The 17,791-nt window shown below is 31.6% G+C and overlaps 1 protein-coding gene and 1 long non-coding RNA gene across 2 annotated transcripts; both read left to right on the forward strand.

The window, feature by feature from the left end:
• Nucleotides 1-3,080: 3,080 nt before the first annotated feature.
• On the forward strand, nucleotides 3,081-4,673 carry LOC144430389 (uncharacterized). Its single transcript, XR_013479518.1, has 3 exons — nucleotides 3,081-3,577; nucleotides 3,665-3,718; nucleotides 4,617-4,673. It is a non-coding gene; the product is annotated as an uncharacterized LOC144430389 (long non-coding RNA).
• Nucleotides 4,674-4,839: 166 nt separating this feature from the next.
• On the forward strand, nucleotides 4,840-14,398 carry LOC120330386 (uncharacterized). The gene is made up of 22 exons (XM_078118416.1): nucleotides 4,840-4,872; nucleotides 4,945-5,013; nucleotides 5,261-5,359; nucleotides 5,719-5,841; nucleotides 6,153-6,275; nucleotides 7,194-7,349; nucleotides 8,377-8,463; nucleotides 8,712-8,795; nucleotides 8,964-9,074; nucleotides 9,182-9,228; nucleotides 9,540-9,591; nucleotides 9,805-9,912; nucleotides 10,216-10,262; nucleotides 10,573-10,624; nucleotides 10,890-10,991; nucleotides 11,522-11,598; nucleotides 12,090-12,162; nucleotides 12,449-12,467; nucleotides 12,692-12,724; nucleotides 12,978-13,022; nucleotides 13,510-13,530; nucleotides 13,718-14,398. The coding sequence occupies exons 1-22, from the start codon at nucleotides 4,840-4,842 to the stop codon at nucleotides 13,807-13,809; spliced, it is 1,653 nt and encodes a 550-aa protein (XP_077974542.1). The 3' UTR covers nucleotides 13,810-14,398.
• Nucleotides 14,399-17,791: the final 3,393 nt, after the last annotated feature.

Consider the following 17,791-nt stretch of genomic DNA (forward strand, 5'->3'; position numbering starts at 1 on the left):
CTGGCTCAATTGTCCATAAATGGAGTTAGCAATAAATATTTTCACAGTCGTGTCTGAAAATTCAGCTCCTAGAGGGAACGGGTTTATATTTGAGTCAGGTATTCAAAAAAGTTATGACTATTTATATAACTGTATCCAAAGCCTTACAATAAAAAAGTCATGAAATCAAGAAATATTGGGAAAAAAAATTAAACAAAAGTAAGCTCAAATATTATTTAGTCCTAAATTGAAATTTCATTCGGAAGCGATAGTTTATTGGCAGGATAACAAATCTCTAAATGGTAAGCCATATTCCCACAACGAAATACCTAGTGAATCCCCGGGTTATAGAGAAAAGTATTAGATCGGGGTGTAACCTTTGAATGACTGTGGTTGGCTAAAAAAGATGAGAGAACCAGAATAAAAAATATATTCTTTTTTTTAAGATATTTTAATCAGATAAGCTCAGTTTTAATTAAATACTTTTCTATTTTGGTGCAGCATGGCAGCAAGCCAGATTTATACAATGAAGTGCTACGGAACGGACAGGATGACCCAACATATATATATATATATATATATATACATTAACTTGACTAGAAAAATAAGGAAATTAGTTTAAATTAAAGCATATTTGCAAATCAAGTTTTAGTGAATAAAAATGTACACATAATGAAAGCAGGAATGAAGTAGGCTTTCAAATAATATTTTATGTGATTTTTGGTTTTCGGAAGAAAACAAAAAAACTCAAACATATCCTAGAAATAATTTGCTTCCTGCACTTTTGCTTTGTATATATTGTACAATGATTTGCCGCTTAACGACAATGCCAAATTTGTTACTGGTTTGAAATTGATTCATTTGAAAAAAACATTCGATGGCCCGCGATCTCATATCTATAACTATAGCATGATAAAATGCCAAAATAAGACCAGTCCTAATACACTTTTTCATACATAATTTTCATAATATTGCCTGGAAATATGTCTACGAAACTATCTAATATCTTCTCGATTATATGTCTGATTTTATTCTATATTATGCTTATATTGAATCTATGTATGTTATGTTATTTGTAAAAAATCGACTAGAACAGTAAAATTTGTGGAATTTTTTTCTCCCAAAAAGATCTAAATAAGTTTATATCATTGATAGATTGGATTTAGTTATACAACCTAATAATATAATTATTAAACAACCTGTATTAATTAAATAAAATAATAATAAAACGTTACTTTTCGTTTTTCTTTTTGGTTCGTCATTGAAAATGAAAGGTAGATATTGAAAATTTTCTTTGTTCCTCATCATGCATATACTTACTGCTTACGTGTTGACTAAAGTAAAAAAAAATTTGAAGCGATCGTTTTTTCAATTAAAATTTAAATTAAAATTTCAACGCAGGAACGCGGCAACGTTTTTATTGTAAACCACATACCCGTAAAACAAAATGTTAGATGGGTGGAGAAGAATATTAGATTAGATCAGGGTGGAGCATGCAAATGACGGTGATTGGCTGATACAAAAAGAAGAGATTTATGTGTAAAAGGCGTTGACTCTAAAACAGCGAGTTTTCAATCAGATAATCTCATTTTCAGATATCTTCCGTGTTTTTTGCAGCAGGACTATTCGGATTTAGAACGGCGTTAACTTCAAGACATTGAGCCTTCGATCAGATAATCTCAGTTTTAGAAATCTTTTATGCAGCATGACTATTCGGATTTAGAGAATAATGAGCTTGATAGCAAGTAACACAAGGCAGCTTGTATGTGAACAGAATTTGAAATAGCTATGTATTTTTTTCAAAACCCCAGAGCTCTAGATAGACGTTTTTCATATAGTTTTGCAAAAATACACGGCTTAAATTATTTTGCATCTATCAGCTTGAACAAAAAGTGTAAATATTTTCATGTTTTGTTATTCTTCAGATCATTGTGTAACATACTCAGATAGAAAAAGCCTTTGTTGTTTCTATGGCTCGGTAGCAAAAAATCTTATAATTCCAATTTATTTCTAATTCTAATTCTATAAAATATGTTTGTTTCTACCAATCGCGACAGTACTCAGACAAAAAAAAATAAATGAGTATTCCTGGATTTTTCGGATTTATTCAGTATATGTCTAATTAATTTCATCTTATCTAAATATTGTACGAAAACATGTTATATGTGCAAAAATTATTTTAAAAACAGGGCAAATATTCAACTAATTCAGTTTATATAATTTATAGAGTGTAGTTAGATATACAACCAAATATTATTATCAACTAACAATGATAAATATTTATTATTTTGTTACATGCACTTGTGCGACATCAGTGAAAATGCAGCCTACGCACAAATTGATGCAAGAAAAAAAAAACAGAATGCAATTTTTGTGTTTTCTACTATTCACGTTGTCAAAAGTTGCCGGCGACTTTAGTGAGCTTTTGCTAAAAAAACCTCGAATTGACTTACTGAGTTTTAAAATACTATTTTATCACTAGTGATTTTTATTTTTTGAAAAGCATTTGCTTGGTTATGGCGTAAGAATTTGGGAACTGTCTATGAAACAATAGTGGTATATAATATCAAAGTAATCTTAGTCGTTCTTTTTGTTTTATCAATCCTGACAATCGGAGTCGCGTTGTAATTATTATTTCAAATTACTTACAATTTTTCCGGAAAGCTATTTGTAAAATGATATACTGTGTCTCGTTCTAATATAATCACTTGAACCCCACTTCTATTAAAACAGCAGGTAATGTCATATTATGTTGTCGAGGTCGTTTTTTAATGAAGTTTTTGTAAACTCCTTATCAAAGATATTCAAATATTCCAAAACTTTTTCTTCATGGATCAGGTCGACATATTGCCGCTGCTTCCAAGCTCGGTGCCGCTAGCGTCGTAGTAGACCGATCGCGCCATCGAGTGTGTCATTCATCAAATCGCGTTTCGGGCATCTATAAAACTTGGAATACATAGGTAACATACATATATTACAGATTTAAACTTTAATCTGAAATGCATAATTTCCGTATAATTTGAATACTTTGTATGTGAATATACTTTCTATGCCATTATGCACCTTCATATAAATCTGAAATTTCTCAACTTAACAGCTTACAGCAAAATTGGTTTTATTTTATAACAATATTATTAGAATGGGCAGTGGTAAGCACATGATGCAAACCCGGAAGGAACCGAAAAAAAGGAATATCCTTGGAAACATTTATAGACAGATCATCAACCCGAAGAAGTCTGTTAAGGTGCTGTTACAAAATTACAAAAGCAATTCCCGACAGACCAAAGGTCACATTATTAAATATAAATATTCAAATTAAACGTTTTATAGCTTTCGAGTATTCATCCTCAAGTGGAACAGGTACATCTGACTGGCTATCGTTCGCTGGTACCGGAAAACAATGGGCTTTGGAGACAACTGAAAGATGAAGAACAGTCAACGCAGAATGTGGGTCATTTAATTTGCTTCCCCAGCGTAGAATAGTGAAACATAAATATTGTTCTTTACCTTGCAGCTCAATGTACTAGCCAATGTGTTAGTGGCAGCCGAAAACTGTCATCCATGTTCACCGGACAAAAATGATGGCTCACTGGGACAGGTTGTATTTTATTTGAAAGTTGTTTTTAGAGTTTTTTTTATCCTTTTGTTCTATTTAACACTTAATACATAAATGTAAATATCGCAGAATAAAGAACGCACAGAAAAGGAAAGAGTTATCACTGAGCAGCCACATTCTATGGTAAGTTATTTTTCTGAAAAAACATTGCATTATATCAATAGCACAGCTCATAAACATAAATGTTGTCAACTTAATCAAATGTCAATTAAACAAGAGAGCTATGCTCAAATATACGGGCACGTAGACTAAAATGAAATATATTATCATCACTTCACCGAGTACCGTATCCTGCACTAAGCTGAACAGTAAAACAGCTAACTTACATGGCTATGGTAACTGACTCACTATAGTACCAGTACCCAGTACGACACGGTTTACCTATTCCAAAAAAGCCTTCATATTAAAATACATTAATTATAACTGTGAATGCAAGCCCCACTTTCAAGAGAATGTTTGAGATTCTAAATCGGCAAAGCGGCACTGTTACAGGTCTGCAGACTGCAGATACAGGGATTTTCCAGTTTCTTTCGCGATTCTGCTTCAACATGATTGAGATACCAACTGATTCGAGTTACCCCGGTATCATAACAGTAAATACCGCAGTCTACAAATATATGGACACCAAACGAAGCAGTAGTTCACTACATTACGCGTACCGGTAACCTCAATAATCTTCCGAGTTTTTTGAGCAAGAAGTTCGTTACACACCACCGACGTTCGATGAGCACGTGATCGAAAAAAAAGGGGAGTGTTAGCACAAAAACAATCAATTACTTGTCAAGAAAACGAATCCCACAGTGCTACCAAGAATATTTGAAATAAATGAAAGTGATAGCTTTCTGAAAAAAAAATCAATCTTCAACCACTGAAAATTTCAAAGCAATTGGTCCAGTATTCGAAGAGAAAAGCGAATTTATGGTGACGGAGAAGAATATGAACAACAACAACAACAACATAATATCAAAACGATCCCTAGGTCCACTCACGTGTCCAATAAATATAATATTTTTATTCAAAGGTTCATGTGAAAGACTTATTACCAGATTCGAAACCATATCAAAGCAGAAAGAATGGCTTATTCGATGAAACGCCGGCAGAAGAGGATGCAAGAATTAAGCGATTTGAAAAGGTCAAAGAGGTAAATGAATGAATTCATTCCCGAATTTTCGTTTTATCATTAAGAGTTGCAATTTTTTCTTGATGCTATAAACAGTTTTGTATTTTCATAGTTCTGGGAAAATATGCAAGCACTACCATCACAAAAAAGTCCAAAGGTAAGAAGTTCGAAATTAAATTATTAAAAAATATAATAATATTCTTCAATGTAATTAATATTCATTTTACAGGAAAAGCTAAAGGACATTGAACGCCAATACCAAAAAGACAAAAGAGTTCTCCAGGGTATTGCTGCTGCGGTAAGAAAATTGTCAACTATTCTACGTTTTTAAATTTATTTTATGTGTCTAATATTAGCATGATATTTCTTCTATGACTTTTCGAGAATACAGTGTTATTTTTATTTATAAAATTTGTTCTTGTGTTTTGTATCTTTTTAGTTGGAGTTAGTTATCGCAAAAACAACATTAGTTGTTCTCTAAATATTGGCACTTAATACAAGTGTCAAATATTAGGTATTCAACCAATAAGGTTTATATCATACAGGATAACATTGGTGATTACGAGACAGATGAACTTGAGGATGTTGGAAATGCTGATGAGCTAGAGAACATACTCGAAGGCTTTAAAAACACGAAAATCGAGGTACAAATATTCGAATACTGTACTTTAAACGAAACTCAACGAATGTTTTCAAATCAGTTACAGTTATTAAAATCTACAAGTTGCAAGTAACTACAAAATTGATCGTATCATCAAAAATTACAGAATATCAACTTTGCGTGTGTAAATTGCTATCATTTAGTTTATTTCTTGAGCGAATATGAATAAAGTTTTGAAATTTTAAAAGTTGAAAATTAATTCTAAAATTTTTAGTTATTAGTGTTGAAAAGATTTTTAATAAATAATCTCCACATCACAGCTCACATAAAATATGAATAATATATGTGATCAATTATTGAGATCAAGACAGATTGCTAATGTAAAAATAATTTTGGCGCCAGGATAATCATCCCTCGCAAAAAGAGTCGAAAGATACTCAATCGCAAGAAGAATCGTGTACTTCTTGCGATGAAATGAAAAAAACTGATGCCGATTGCAATACTGGAAAAGAAGACGAAAACTTGGTATGATAAAATATTATTTTAAGTGAATACTCCTGTTCCAGAGGGTTGGTAAATAACAAGTTACCAACAAGTAATAAACACAACAACATATCTTCAATAAATGTTTTTAAGTTGCTTTCATTTTAAAATGAATTTTGTGCAGGACTTGCTAAGCGAAGTTGGCGTATCGCCCCTCCCCGTATAAGATTATGTAGTGTTTCCGGTTTGCTTTTCGTTAGCATATGAATGTTAAAACAAATCAATTACCTATCAGACATGGATATTATTGGAAATATTAAACATGTAATAAAGAAAATAACATCTGTTTTTAGGATTTGAATATTGGATATAATACCTCGAAACTTATGGAAAATGAAATAATCAATTCTGAACGCACTGTACTTGAACAAAAAGAATCGGATGAAAATGAGATCATTACAATAGAAGATGCTTTGGTATGATTTACTAAGATAAACTATAACTCAAATCAAATAGATAGTCATAGATAGTCATCAGTCATTTTGGCGATTTTAGGTTTTTTATAAAATAGGTATTTATGTAATGCTGCGCACCTGTCGGTTAACTCAGAATTTATTTTAAGAATTCTGAAACCCATAAAAATGGAGATTTAGTATGACATGCACATTTGAGAAATTGTTTCGTCATAATGAATTATAATTGTTACCGCTTGACTATTGTGACGTCACAAAGGCAAAATAACCTCGGCGACGTATTTTCGAGTTTTTGCATCTCGGATTCTAGCTTAGCGCGTATTAATTTGAATTTATACTACAGTATAGGAAGGCGTGCACTTGTGATATTGACTGTCCGAGTCCAATTCACCTTGGTTGGCTTTTATATTGGATGCATTGCTGTTTTATTCTTTATATTTAATCTTAATCTTATTTCGGTGGGTGTGCAGAACGTGCTATATTGATGAAATATATATATTTTTAAACAAAAAAAATAATGTAATTGAAACTGATTAGCTATTTTGGGGATTGGACATTGTGGATACTGAGAATTACATTCGTTTTTGGAATGTTTAGTTTTCAGGACTAGTGCATATAGTAAAGTTGCAAAATTGCGTATGTCCCCAAGTCATATACACATTTCTGCCTAAGTCACAGTGCGCCATTGTGACGTCACTTAACTGCGTCATACAAATTAACTTTAATCCGGCTACAATCGAAAAATTGAACCATGGCAAATTATTGACTCTCAATGGCATAACAATATCATTAGGAAGTTTTTTACGTTTTTCTCAAAACTGCTAAAAATGACTTACGCAATTCGGGTATTAGCGTGACGATATATAGTAATATATAAGCTGCTGGCAAAATTATCAAACTTATGTCAAATACCTTTTTCAGAAAATCCATACTGAGTTGCGTTCAGCTGCGAGCTCGGACGACAATTTAAATGTGACCCACGGTATACCAACTCCTACTTCTGGAAGCAGAAATGAAACAAGGGGAATAGAAGGCGAAAGAAGCTCCAGTGGTTACAGTTCCGTAGTTTCTAAAGAAGTGAGTAAATTATTTAATGAATTTCAAACAATAACATGAACAACATCCTAACAAAGCGAATATATATGTATATATATAGTATCCAAAAAGATTGTTTTTTTTTAGAAATTCCCACATTTTTTCAAGATTAAAAGTCAAAACAAAAGATACTAAAGTGAAGCAGTGTAGGTAACAGCAATGATGTACAAATATAATCCTCAATATTACCCAATAAAAATATGTTAACATGAAATAATGCATAATTTACTTTTAAAAAAATAGCTCTGATTAGGGCTGGGAATTTCAGGGAAAACCCTTTAACCGTTAACCGGGTAAAACGACCGGTTAACCGGTTAACCGCAGCGTGACGTTTCACGTAATAATTTATAATTTTAGCTTGTTACGCCACAATGGTTACAAAAGCCATTCCGCTTGATCTAACCCTGGTATCGCTCAAAATTATTCACGAATCGAGATAGTTCATTATCGATCTGCTGCAAGAGATATTCAGCATGGTTTGAACAAATGGTAGTATTTTAGTAAAACCCGATTCCATTATTAAATGTCATTTATGTGACAAATTTTCTGTGTTCGATGTGCAAATTGTCCTTTGAGATATCATGGAGAAAAACTGAATCAACTGCGTACGTGTTGGATGACATTGAATAGACGATTTTACAATGAAATCGTGAACAATATATTTCGACCGAAAACTGCTACTGAATTCATCATTGTCAAATTTTTATATTAAAAATCTTGGTACTTCAATTATTTTTCACATTTGTTGGGTCCTTACCAATACAGTTAGTGATATTCCATGGAATTAAACGGCACAGAAGATAAATTTGTGATGACGTAATCATTTTTGAAGGAATCGTACATTAGAAAGATGATCTATACCTGAAATGTCAGTTAACGGTTAAAATAAATCGTAGCCGTTAACCATCTCAAATCGGTTAACTAATTAACCGGTTAATCATTCCCAGCCCTAGCTCTGATCTATTATTTTGCAGAATTAAACATATCACTTACTATATATGTCTTATAGATTTCTTCTGAAGTAGATGATAGCAAAAGCACGGAAGAAGAAAGTGGAATAAGTTGTGGCTCAGCTGATGCAGAATCTTTAACAGAAGTGAGTGAATTTTAAGAATAGTTCTGTTGTTTCAATTTTAGCAGTGTTATAATAACTCAAACATGCCGCCATATGACGGTATTTGCAGATATTAAAGTTACCATTTAATAAATGATACAATACATATTTAAAACGCATATTTTGCAACTGTAGATTACTACATAGTTCAAAGATTCATCAGTTTCGATATATTATTCTAAACTTGGTTACGCAAAAATTTTGTATTACCATGCATTTTTTCGAAAAAGGATGCTCATGAATCAGAAATAATATCCAACAATGAAGTCCCAAGCACGAAGACAAAACGTCGATCCCGAAAAGAGACCGAAGAAGTAAGTAATAAACTTATATAATGGTAATGTTTTTTTTTCAAAATTATGTAGACATGTTATATTATATGAAGTGTTTTTTATTTTTCCCGAAGCGAAATATTTGACTCAATCTTAGAACCACTATTTCATATTAATCGATGAAAATTTACCTTTGTTTTAATTTTATAGGCAACCCACTTCGACGGAAAATACAATTCTAGTTATTGGTATTCGTCTGAAACAGACAGTAATTCGTTTTCAAGCTACGGTGACACTACCGACTCGGATAACACTTTCATGGTAACTATTTGCATAATAATATATAGAATGAAACGCTTTTACTAAGCGACAATCAACAATAATACAACAGATAGTAATTTCGATTTTTAAGTATGTTTGAATTACAGAAAAAGTCTAACAAGATACCAGTCAAAAAGAAAACAAAATCAAGAAAGTACGTATTATAATGTCATTTTATACGACTTTTTTAACTATACTTCCTTCCGATTTTGATGTATATGAACTGATAAAAAATAAAATTAAAACTGATAAACCCAAATCACAATCAGTATTTGTATAAACATACACTTTAAAATTGGCGTAATGGGTAAAAAGTTGTTTAGCAATAGAGCAAGTTTGGAGAAGGACTTGCCAGAATTTCAATACCGGTTTTAGTATATTTCAATGAAAATACTAAAAATAATATTCCGAATAAAATATTCTGTGCCTAAAAATATCAAACTTTGTCTTATTGATATATTCCAGAGATCCATATACTAAACATGAGAGTAAAACAAGCAACAAAGAAAAAGCCAAAGTAAGTGATTATATAAATTTAATTTTACGTATTCTTGTGAAATTCTACTTTAAATATTTTTTTTTTTATTATTATTAGTTGTTGGTATAACAGTGTTTATTAACAAAAAGATAAGAGTTAATGAGGAAATATTTGATCGAAATATGTGACTCAATCATCGAGCCAAAATCTTATACTTATCGATGAATATTAACTTTTGCTTCAATTTTGTAGGCATCCCGTTCTGACAGAAAATACAATTCAAGTTTAAAACGGTATTCGACAGAAACAGACAGTGATTATATCTATGGTGACACCACCGACTCTGACAGTACTCACATGGTAATTATTTGTACTCTATTATATACTTTTTTCTGATTAGACCAACATTTATTGATATAATATTTGGAAATCACTACGTTTCGATCACAAAAACTTAAACATCTTAGTTTAATAAACTTTAATTAAATTTCATGATTAGTTGATTGCTAAAACTGCTTTGCAAAAAAATTGCAAAGCGTTTTGGTGTGCGTTACTACGTTATATAAACAACGGTGCCAGCTAGCGTTTCAAGATAAATAGTGTGATATCATAACTACAACTATGATATCACAATACCCATACTTTTTATTACGTTTTTTACAGAAGAATTGTAACAAGCTACCCATAAAAAAGAGAAGAAAAACAAGGACGTATGTTTTATAATGTTATTTATACGATTGTTTTAGGACTTTTCATACTTTAAATCAGCATTTTTTTTTATATCTTTTCATTTCTTCTCACTTTGTATAAACTGATAAAGAAAAATGATGATAAAAATAAAGCTTTTTGATTAGAATAAGATTTTTCTAAATACCTATATTCGTAGATTTGAAGTTACAAACAGTATTTGTATAAATGAATACCCACAACGTTATTATCGTAATGCAAATAAAATTGGTAAGCATTCATATAGCACGTTTGGTGGAGCGGTTCCCAGTGCAATAATTGTTTAAATTTCAGAAAACCTTATCCTAAACATCATCGAAAAATGAACAACAAAGAAAGAACTAAAGTAAGTAATTTGATTTTGAATTCATCAGAACTCACCAAGATATATCAGGTAAAATATTGATTACATATGAATTTTTTGAATAATCGAATAAAAGGAAAAAAAAATCAAGAAATGTTTATTTCTATAGTGCTTAAATATGGATCCAAGTTTGGAATAAAATTGTTAAGAAATAGAGATTGATAGAACTCAATACCAGTTTTAGTCTATTGCAATTACAAGTCGAAATGTTTTCGATTAATATTTGCAATCTACAATTCCGCTTTAGAAAACTTTGCCAAAAGAAGTGCACAGGGTGAGTTCAGATGAACGTTCAAGTGGAATAGGAAGTGATTCATCGACAAGCTCTTACTACTATACATCTACCGAGGTAATTGGGGATAGTTTTGAAGAAGAATACTAATCCTACAACCCTTAAATCTTCACTTTCAATCACTTTAAAGATCACACAAGCTATGATGATCTTACTATGAAGAGTATATACGATTTTATTCGTAGCATTGCATAGTCGTTATATTGAATTAAAGCTTGGATAAAGCAAAATTTTCGAAACCTACTTCAACAGGTTCAAAAATTACTGGCTTCGACTCGGGACTCGTTTTTTTGAAATAATAAAGATTTTTTTTTAGTTTCATCGGGGAATTTTAAATGTGTTTTATGAGTTCTGCTTTTAAACACATATTGTAAAATTTGACTTCAAGTTGTTTCTCGCTTGCTCCCAGCCTAAAATGTAAAACTTTATAGCCCTGGTTAGTTTTATGAACACGAAGTGGATTTTTAGATTGGTTTGAATTGGTATATGCATTGGTTCGACAAACTACGACCAATTTTTTCGAAATATACAGAAATCCATCTGTTTTATTTTAATGTGGTCATGTTTTTGTATTTCTTACTTTACAGAAAGAATTCAACAGCTCTCGTCGATCCAGACACAGAAGGAAAAGTCATCGATATAATCCATGTGGACGTTGCCATAGGTATGAATGTTGAATTTCAATTTCATTTCTTTTAACTCAAAGACTAAAATTTGGACATGAGGTGAACCAGGGGGTCGTTTTGTCATTACGTTTTTGTTCTTGACTTTATTCCCTTGTTGTTGTATTTCTTGTGAAAAAACGCTTAATCTACTTGACCATTTTTTCTAATTTTTCAGTGGGTAAAAATTGTTGTTGTCACTAGAAGGATATCAGTTTTATATAATTCAAAATTTATGTGGGCTCTATTTGATTCGTTTTTTGTGTGCGACGACGTCATCAAAATTAAAAAATTGCGTACCCTATGACGCTTCCGACCTGCGATCAATTGAGGGTCCGTCGAAATCGGGAAGACTACGGCAATGGTAGTTTTTGATAAAAAAAGTTAGATACGCGTACTACAGTAGCCTACGCAGTTTTGGCCTCTGTGTGCATATTTCGGAACAATACTCTATTGCTCAGTATTACGATGCATTTCCTACAATCTTTTTCAGGCGACTATCAGACAAGGATATGAACTGGAATGCTTTCATTTCCGTATTTCATTTAATCACTTCGGCAATAAACGTAAGATTTCGTTATTTGTAAATCGAAACGTATCACCAAAATGTGTTTAATAAACATTGCTTTGTTGAATCGTTATTGTTTAGGAGGCAACCAAAAATAGCCATTATACCGTAATTGAGATGGAAATTTCTTCTAAAAGGGTTTTAAATTTTCACGTTCATAAAAAGCACCACCACGTAATTCTTCCATGGTATTTGGTATTTAGTGCAGCACAAAAGGAGTTTATAGTATTTCGGTACCATGTATTTTGTTACTCTTTCATTAACTTCAATTTTAATTGTTTCAGTCACTGAAAGAACAACTGGGTATGTGCTAAATGATTATGAATCTTCTGAATGCTCATGATTACTGCTTTTGTTACCTTTAACAAAAATACATTACTTTAGCATTGTAACGGGCAAACGCTAATTATATCAAACTTACCAAATATTTTATTACAAATTTATAATATTCTAAAATACATTTATATAAATATATATGATTAATTTTCTGGTCCAAATTTATTTTTAAATTGTTTCTGATTTTTTAGATACCGGCAAAAAAGAGTTTGAAAATGAAAAAAGTAAGTTGGTAAAACTAAAAAAACGTGGCATACAATATGGAGGTGTACTGATGTAAATTAAATAAACTTAATTCATTTAATTTATTCCATATTTCAACGTAATAGATCAAGATGTTGTGGAATCAAATTTTCATTTGGCATCATTCCCTCCATTTACACCAGGCAACTTTTTCTAGGGTTCTACACTGGAGGTTAACATTACATAACCATTCTGTTTCGTAGGTAAATTTAATCAGTTTTTGACTTCTTTCAGGAGAATACAACCAATTGTTAATGACCAAACTGTTTGACCAAAAAAGTAAGTTGAACCTATGAGCTGCTTGGCAGCCTTGTCTCATTGTTACGTCATTATTAAATTTTCGTGATTTCTAGTACAATCAATAGTGATGATAATCAATTGAGTTAAATCAATGTCATAACAATGTCGCCAACAGTATTCAATTTTAGACTTCTGATAGTTTTGATCGGATTTCTGGTAGAACATAAAATACCTTAAATTGGCTGACTGAAGCATATTTAACAGAAAATCGAAAACGGCTTTTTAAATAAAATATTTCTTTTTTGGAGTCTGAAACTGGAGCTAAAATATACCTATTCAACTGAAATTGTATCTGAATTTTTTTCGGTAAGGTGTCAGAAGTCTTCATTTTTTATTGGCTCGCATTTTGACCTAGAATTGCATGCTTTTGATTTTTTTTTATAGTTTAGTAAATTACTAATGGATAAATAATATTAGATAATTTGTAATGAAATATTGTGTTGAAAATATGTTTCTTTCTTACTAGATAATCAACCTGAAATCAATGGTAAGTTGGGAAGTTTGATTATTTGTAATTAGATAATTCGGTACCAGTAATCATAGGGAACAGAACATTAGAAAGTTTTATTTCTATCAAAACAAGACTACAATTTTAGCAACACTTCACTGAAAACTGTCCCATTTCTAAAAATTGATTCTATAACCGAAAATACGAATAATTCTATTTTTTTAAGTAAACGGCAACTTTATTGCAAAAAACGCAAACTGCGGTGGGACTTCCAATGTACAGGAGAAGAAGTGTCGTGACAGTATGACATCAAACTGACGAAAAGCTAGAATGGAAAGTCCGATTTACAAAACTATAACTTGCAAATAAGTTACAATTTCCCAATTGAAAAGTTTCGTACTCAAAATAAAATGCAAGAGATTTGAAAAATAATAGAATTGAAAACCCAACATGACCATAACAAAAGTAAAATCCTGGTAGTTCTCGCTAATATTTGTCTGTGAATATTTTTCGCTTGGATTGGACTGTTAACATTTTTAATTTCGACTTCATTGCGTATTATTTCAAACGAGAATTAATTTGTATTGGCCTTCTAGTGCAAATATCCATGACGGCTTCAGCCATCATTTCGGTTAATTAGTCGATCAATTCAAGTTTCAAATCGTCAAAAATGTTTTTAAGGTTTTGCATAAAGTATGTTGACTTATTTTTTATAAGACCAATATTTTTAACCTAAATATCATAAGTTTGTTGCCAAAGATGATCGTAAATTATGTAAATAGGTATACCTAATTATTGATAACAGAAATTATAATTGAATAAACCTTTTCGTCTCACTGACCCATTAATCTGAAATAGCTCATTATTTATTTTTCAAATATCCCACTAGAGGCTCAGCGCATGTAACCTTCCCGCTTGAGATTTGACTTCCTGAAGTATCTGTTGATTGTTACACTGATCTCGAGGTCACAATCATTTTATTGAAATAACATGTGAGAGAAAATTTTAGTAAGAAAATAATTCAAACTAGGCCTACTTCAATCTCAATTCCACTATTGAATTTCGGCAGGGCGCTTCATGTGAAAGAACATGTAAGAGGAAATTTTAGTAAGAATTTAGTTTTAAACTACTATAGGTATTATTTTAATATATATATATATATATTAGTTAAAAAAAGTGGCGTCTTCAATAATGGTATAATGTTTAATATACAGGCATACTGAACCTTTCATGTTACCAGGGTAGAATTACTTACTGGATTTCATTCGTCGCAAATTTCAATTTGCCACTCGGATATTACACAAGTTAATCTTTGGCTGAGAACCTTGATTTTCGGCGTAACAACTGTAATTTTTCATCAGTATAAAACAATGATTCATATTCTTGGGGCAATGAAAACATCGATATTTTCAACATAAACTAGGTTATCTCATAAAACTTTACAAGATATTTGACCTAAATAACAGTGTCGATGAAATAAACAATTATCGTGCGCATCTCAAATTCCTCCTATCGAAAACGAGAAAACTGGTATTTGATTGGTCAAAGAAAAACCTGCTTCCCGAAAAAGTAAGAAATAAAGATAAATAAATTATCCGATCGCTATATTGAGAAACCCCAAGCCCATTTAAATAAAATGACCTAAGCCAAAATGTCAGAAAAAATGAGGGTTGTAGGAGGGGAAAGAACACGCAACAATCTCATATACTTTATGCTTTATCTTGTCCTTTTTACAATTTGATTGATGAGTTATCATATGTTTATTTAAACGGAGCTACAAAATCTTAAAAGATTGTGAAAAGCTTGTTATATCAAACTGCTATATCAAATTAATAGGATTCCCAATTGAACACGTATAACTTCTGATTAATTTATTGATTTATATCGGAGGTAGATCCTAGGATTCTAATATATAACTAAAGTAGTAAACAGCAACAAACGAATTAGATCTTGTTACACATTAGAAGCTCAAAGAATTTTTTCTTCCGAATATGCGAAGTGTAGATGCTTTTCATTGAAATTCATTATAAGCTAAAATAGTGATATAAAGTTAAAGCAGTCTAGCTGGGAATTATATTCTTCAATATGTTCACATATATCCAGAGATGACTCCAGCTGCAGAGCTGACTTTCATTACCAAAGATCATTTAGTTGTAGCAAATAAGTAAAACGTGGTGATTTTTTCCAGAATCAGTAAATATCACTCTGACAATTCACACACAAGCCTATTAGGCGAGCAAGGTGTTCTGGAATATATATAAAAAATGAGCATGACCTTATTCTCATGCATAAGTTTGGAGTCAGATTGTAACATGTGTTAGAGAAAAATTATCCTTTTTTTATTTATTTGTATAACAAACCGAGAATTTTCAAATAAAACATAACATTCATCAGAATAAAGGGAAGTGAAGAAAGTGGAAAAGATGTGTTGTCTGAAAATTCCATCAAGATAGTCCAATTATCAAAAATAAATTTTATTTTCAAGTGAATAACAGGTAATAGGTACCGACGTAAAATGAGATACCAATGATTGCGATCTCATAATGTAAACTTCCAAAATCTATGACGCACGGAAGTTGTCAATTCAAATTGTTGACGCTTAAGAGTAACTTATTATTACATTGTTGTATTATACGAATTTTGTCAAGGAATGCTTTTACTATTGAACAGAATTTTTCAAAATCTACGATCGTGACCTAATTCATTTTACGCTAGGGTGTCTATCATATTATAATATACGATAGAGAAGGATCATAATGTATTTTGTATTAATCTTACGTCGTAATGCACAGTCAATTGCGTAAATCTGTTAACATACGAAATGTTTTCATTTGCTTTTATGTTACTGAGAACGAACATGGAATTACTTCAGATTTTGACATAACTATTTTCACATCTCATTAGCATGAAGGCATTCTTGGACAAAAAACTTTAGAGAATCATTCAAAATGTAAGATACAGGTTTTAATCATCGAAAAGCTATTTAAATTTCTGGCAAAATATATTTCAGAACGCCTTGTTACATAGCGCGCGTGTGTGTGAATTGTCAAAGTAATATTTACTATTTTAGCAGATAAATCGCTACGATTTACTATTTTGATCGAAATAATTTAACAGTTTTAATTGAAATCCAGCTTTGAAGCTAGAGTCATATTCGTATATATGAAAATATATAGAAGAATGTGGTTTTTATAACTATGCTGCTTTTATTTTTCGCTCTTGCAAATGTTATTAAATTTCTACAAAAAGTATCTACATTTCGCGTATTTTACCAAACAAATTTCAAATTTTTTGACTTGATGTTTTTAGCTCTTTGTAAAACCTAGAAAGTAATTCTACCCTAGTAACACGAAAACCCCAGTATGTCGGTATTTTAAACATTAACATTATAAAAGAAACCTTCAGTTTTCAACAAATATATATACCAGGGTGGTCCAAGATTGGCAGCTCCACGAGCCACAAAATTACTTTTGCATTGTTCGCGGGCGACAATAGCGCCAGGAACTTCGCTAGTTGCCTCAGCAAAGCATAACACTAGTCAATTCAGTGACATTAGTGATGCAACAATATGTCAAAAGTTTTTTGGTTAGTTTCATGATGAAACAATACGAAATGCGATTTTTTGATTCCTCTCCGAATGCGACGCAGGCCACAGATAATGAGGCAGCGGGCCACATGTGGCCTGCGGGCCTGGGTTTGAACGACCCTGATGTATACTATATTAAAATATCACCGTTAGTAATTTGAACTCCGTGTTCCGCCAGACTTTTTAGTGTATTTAAGATTGAATCTCCCGCTGTCGACATTGACAAAATACTAACAGGTGGCAAATGAATGCGTACTCCAACCGCGATCTCCAGATCATTGTAACAGCCAGAAGTTAGTCTAGAAAATTCAAGTCCTAATAATAGTAAAGAGGCAAGGGAGTTGAGTCACGAGCTGAATATTTAAAAATCAAATAATACTATTCCAAAAATTGTTGGAATTATTTTTTGGTTCATCCATAATATATTTACGAGTATCAAAACCCCGTACTTCGAAATTGTAAATGCACACGCAATTACGGTAGACTAATTTACGAGCTCATGAGATCCCTAAAACAATTCATTTTAAATCCTAATCAATTTCAACCTAACTCTTGACACTCCTGAGATTCTATATCAGAAATCTGCTCTGATGACCTACTTAATTTAGTCTAACCAAAACTATTACAAACATTATGGTGAGCCTATATTTCAAATATATATTCAATATGTCGGCCATCGTTGGCATGCCAGGCAGTGATATACGCAGTCATACG

Source organism: Styela clava, chromosome 12, assembly GCF_964204865.1.
Source record: "Styela clava chromosome 12, kaStyClav1.hap1.2, whole genome shotgun sequence".
NCBI classification, from domain to species: Eukaryota; Metazoa; Chordata; class Ascidiacea; order Stolidobranchia; family Styelidae; genus Styela; species Styela clava.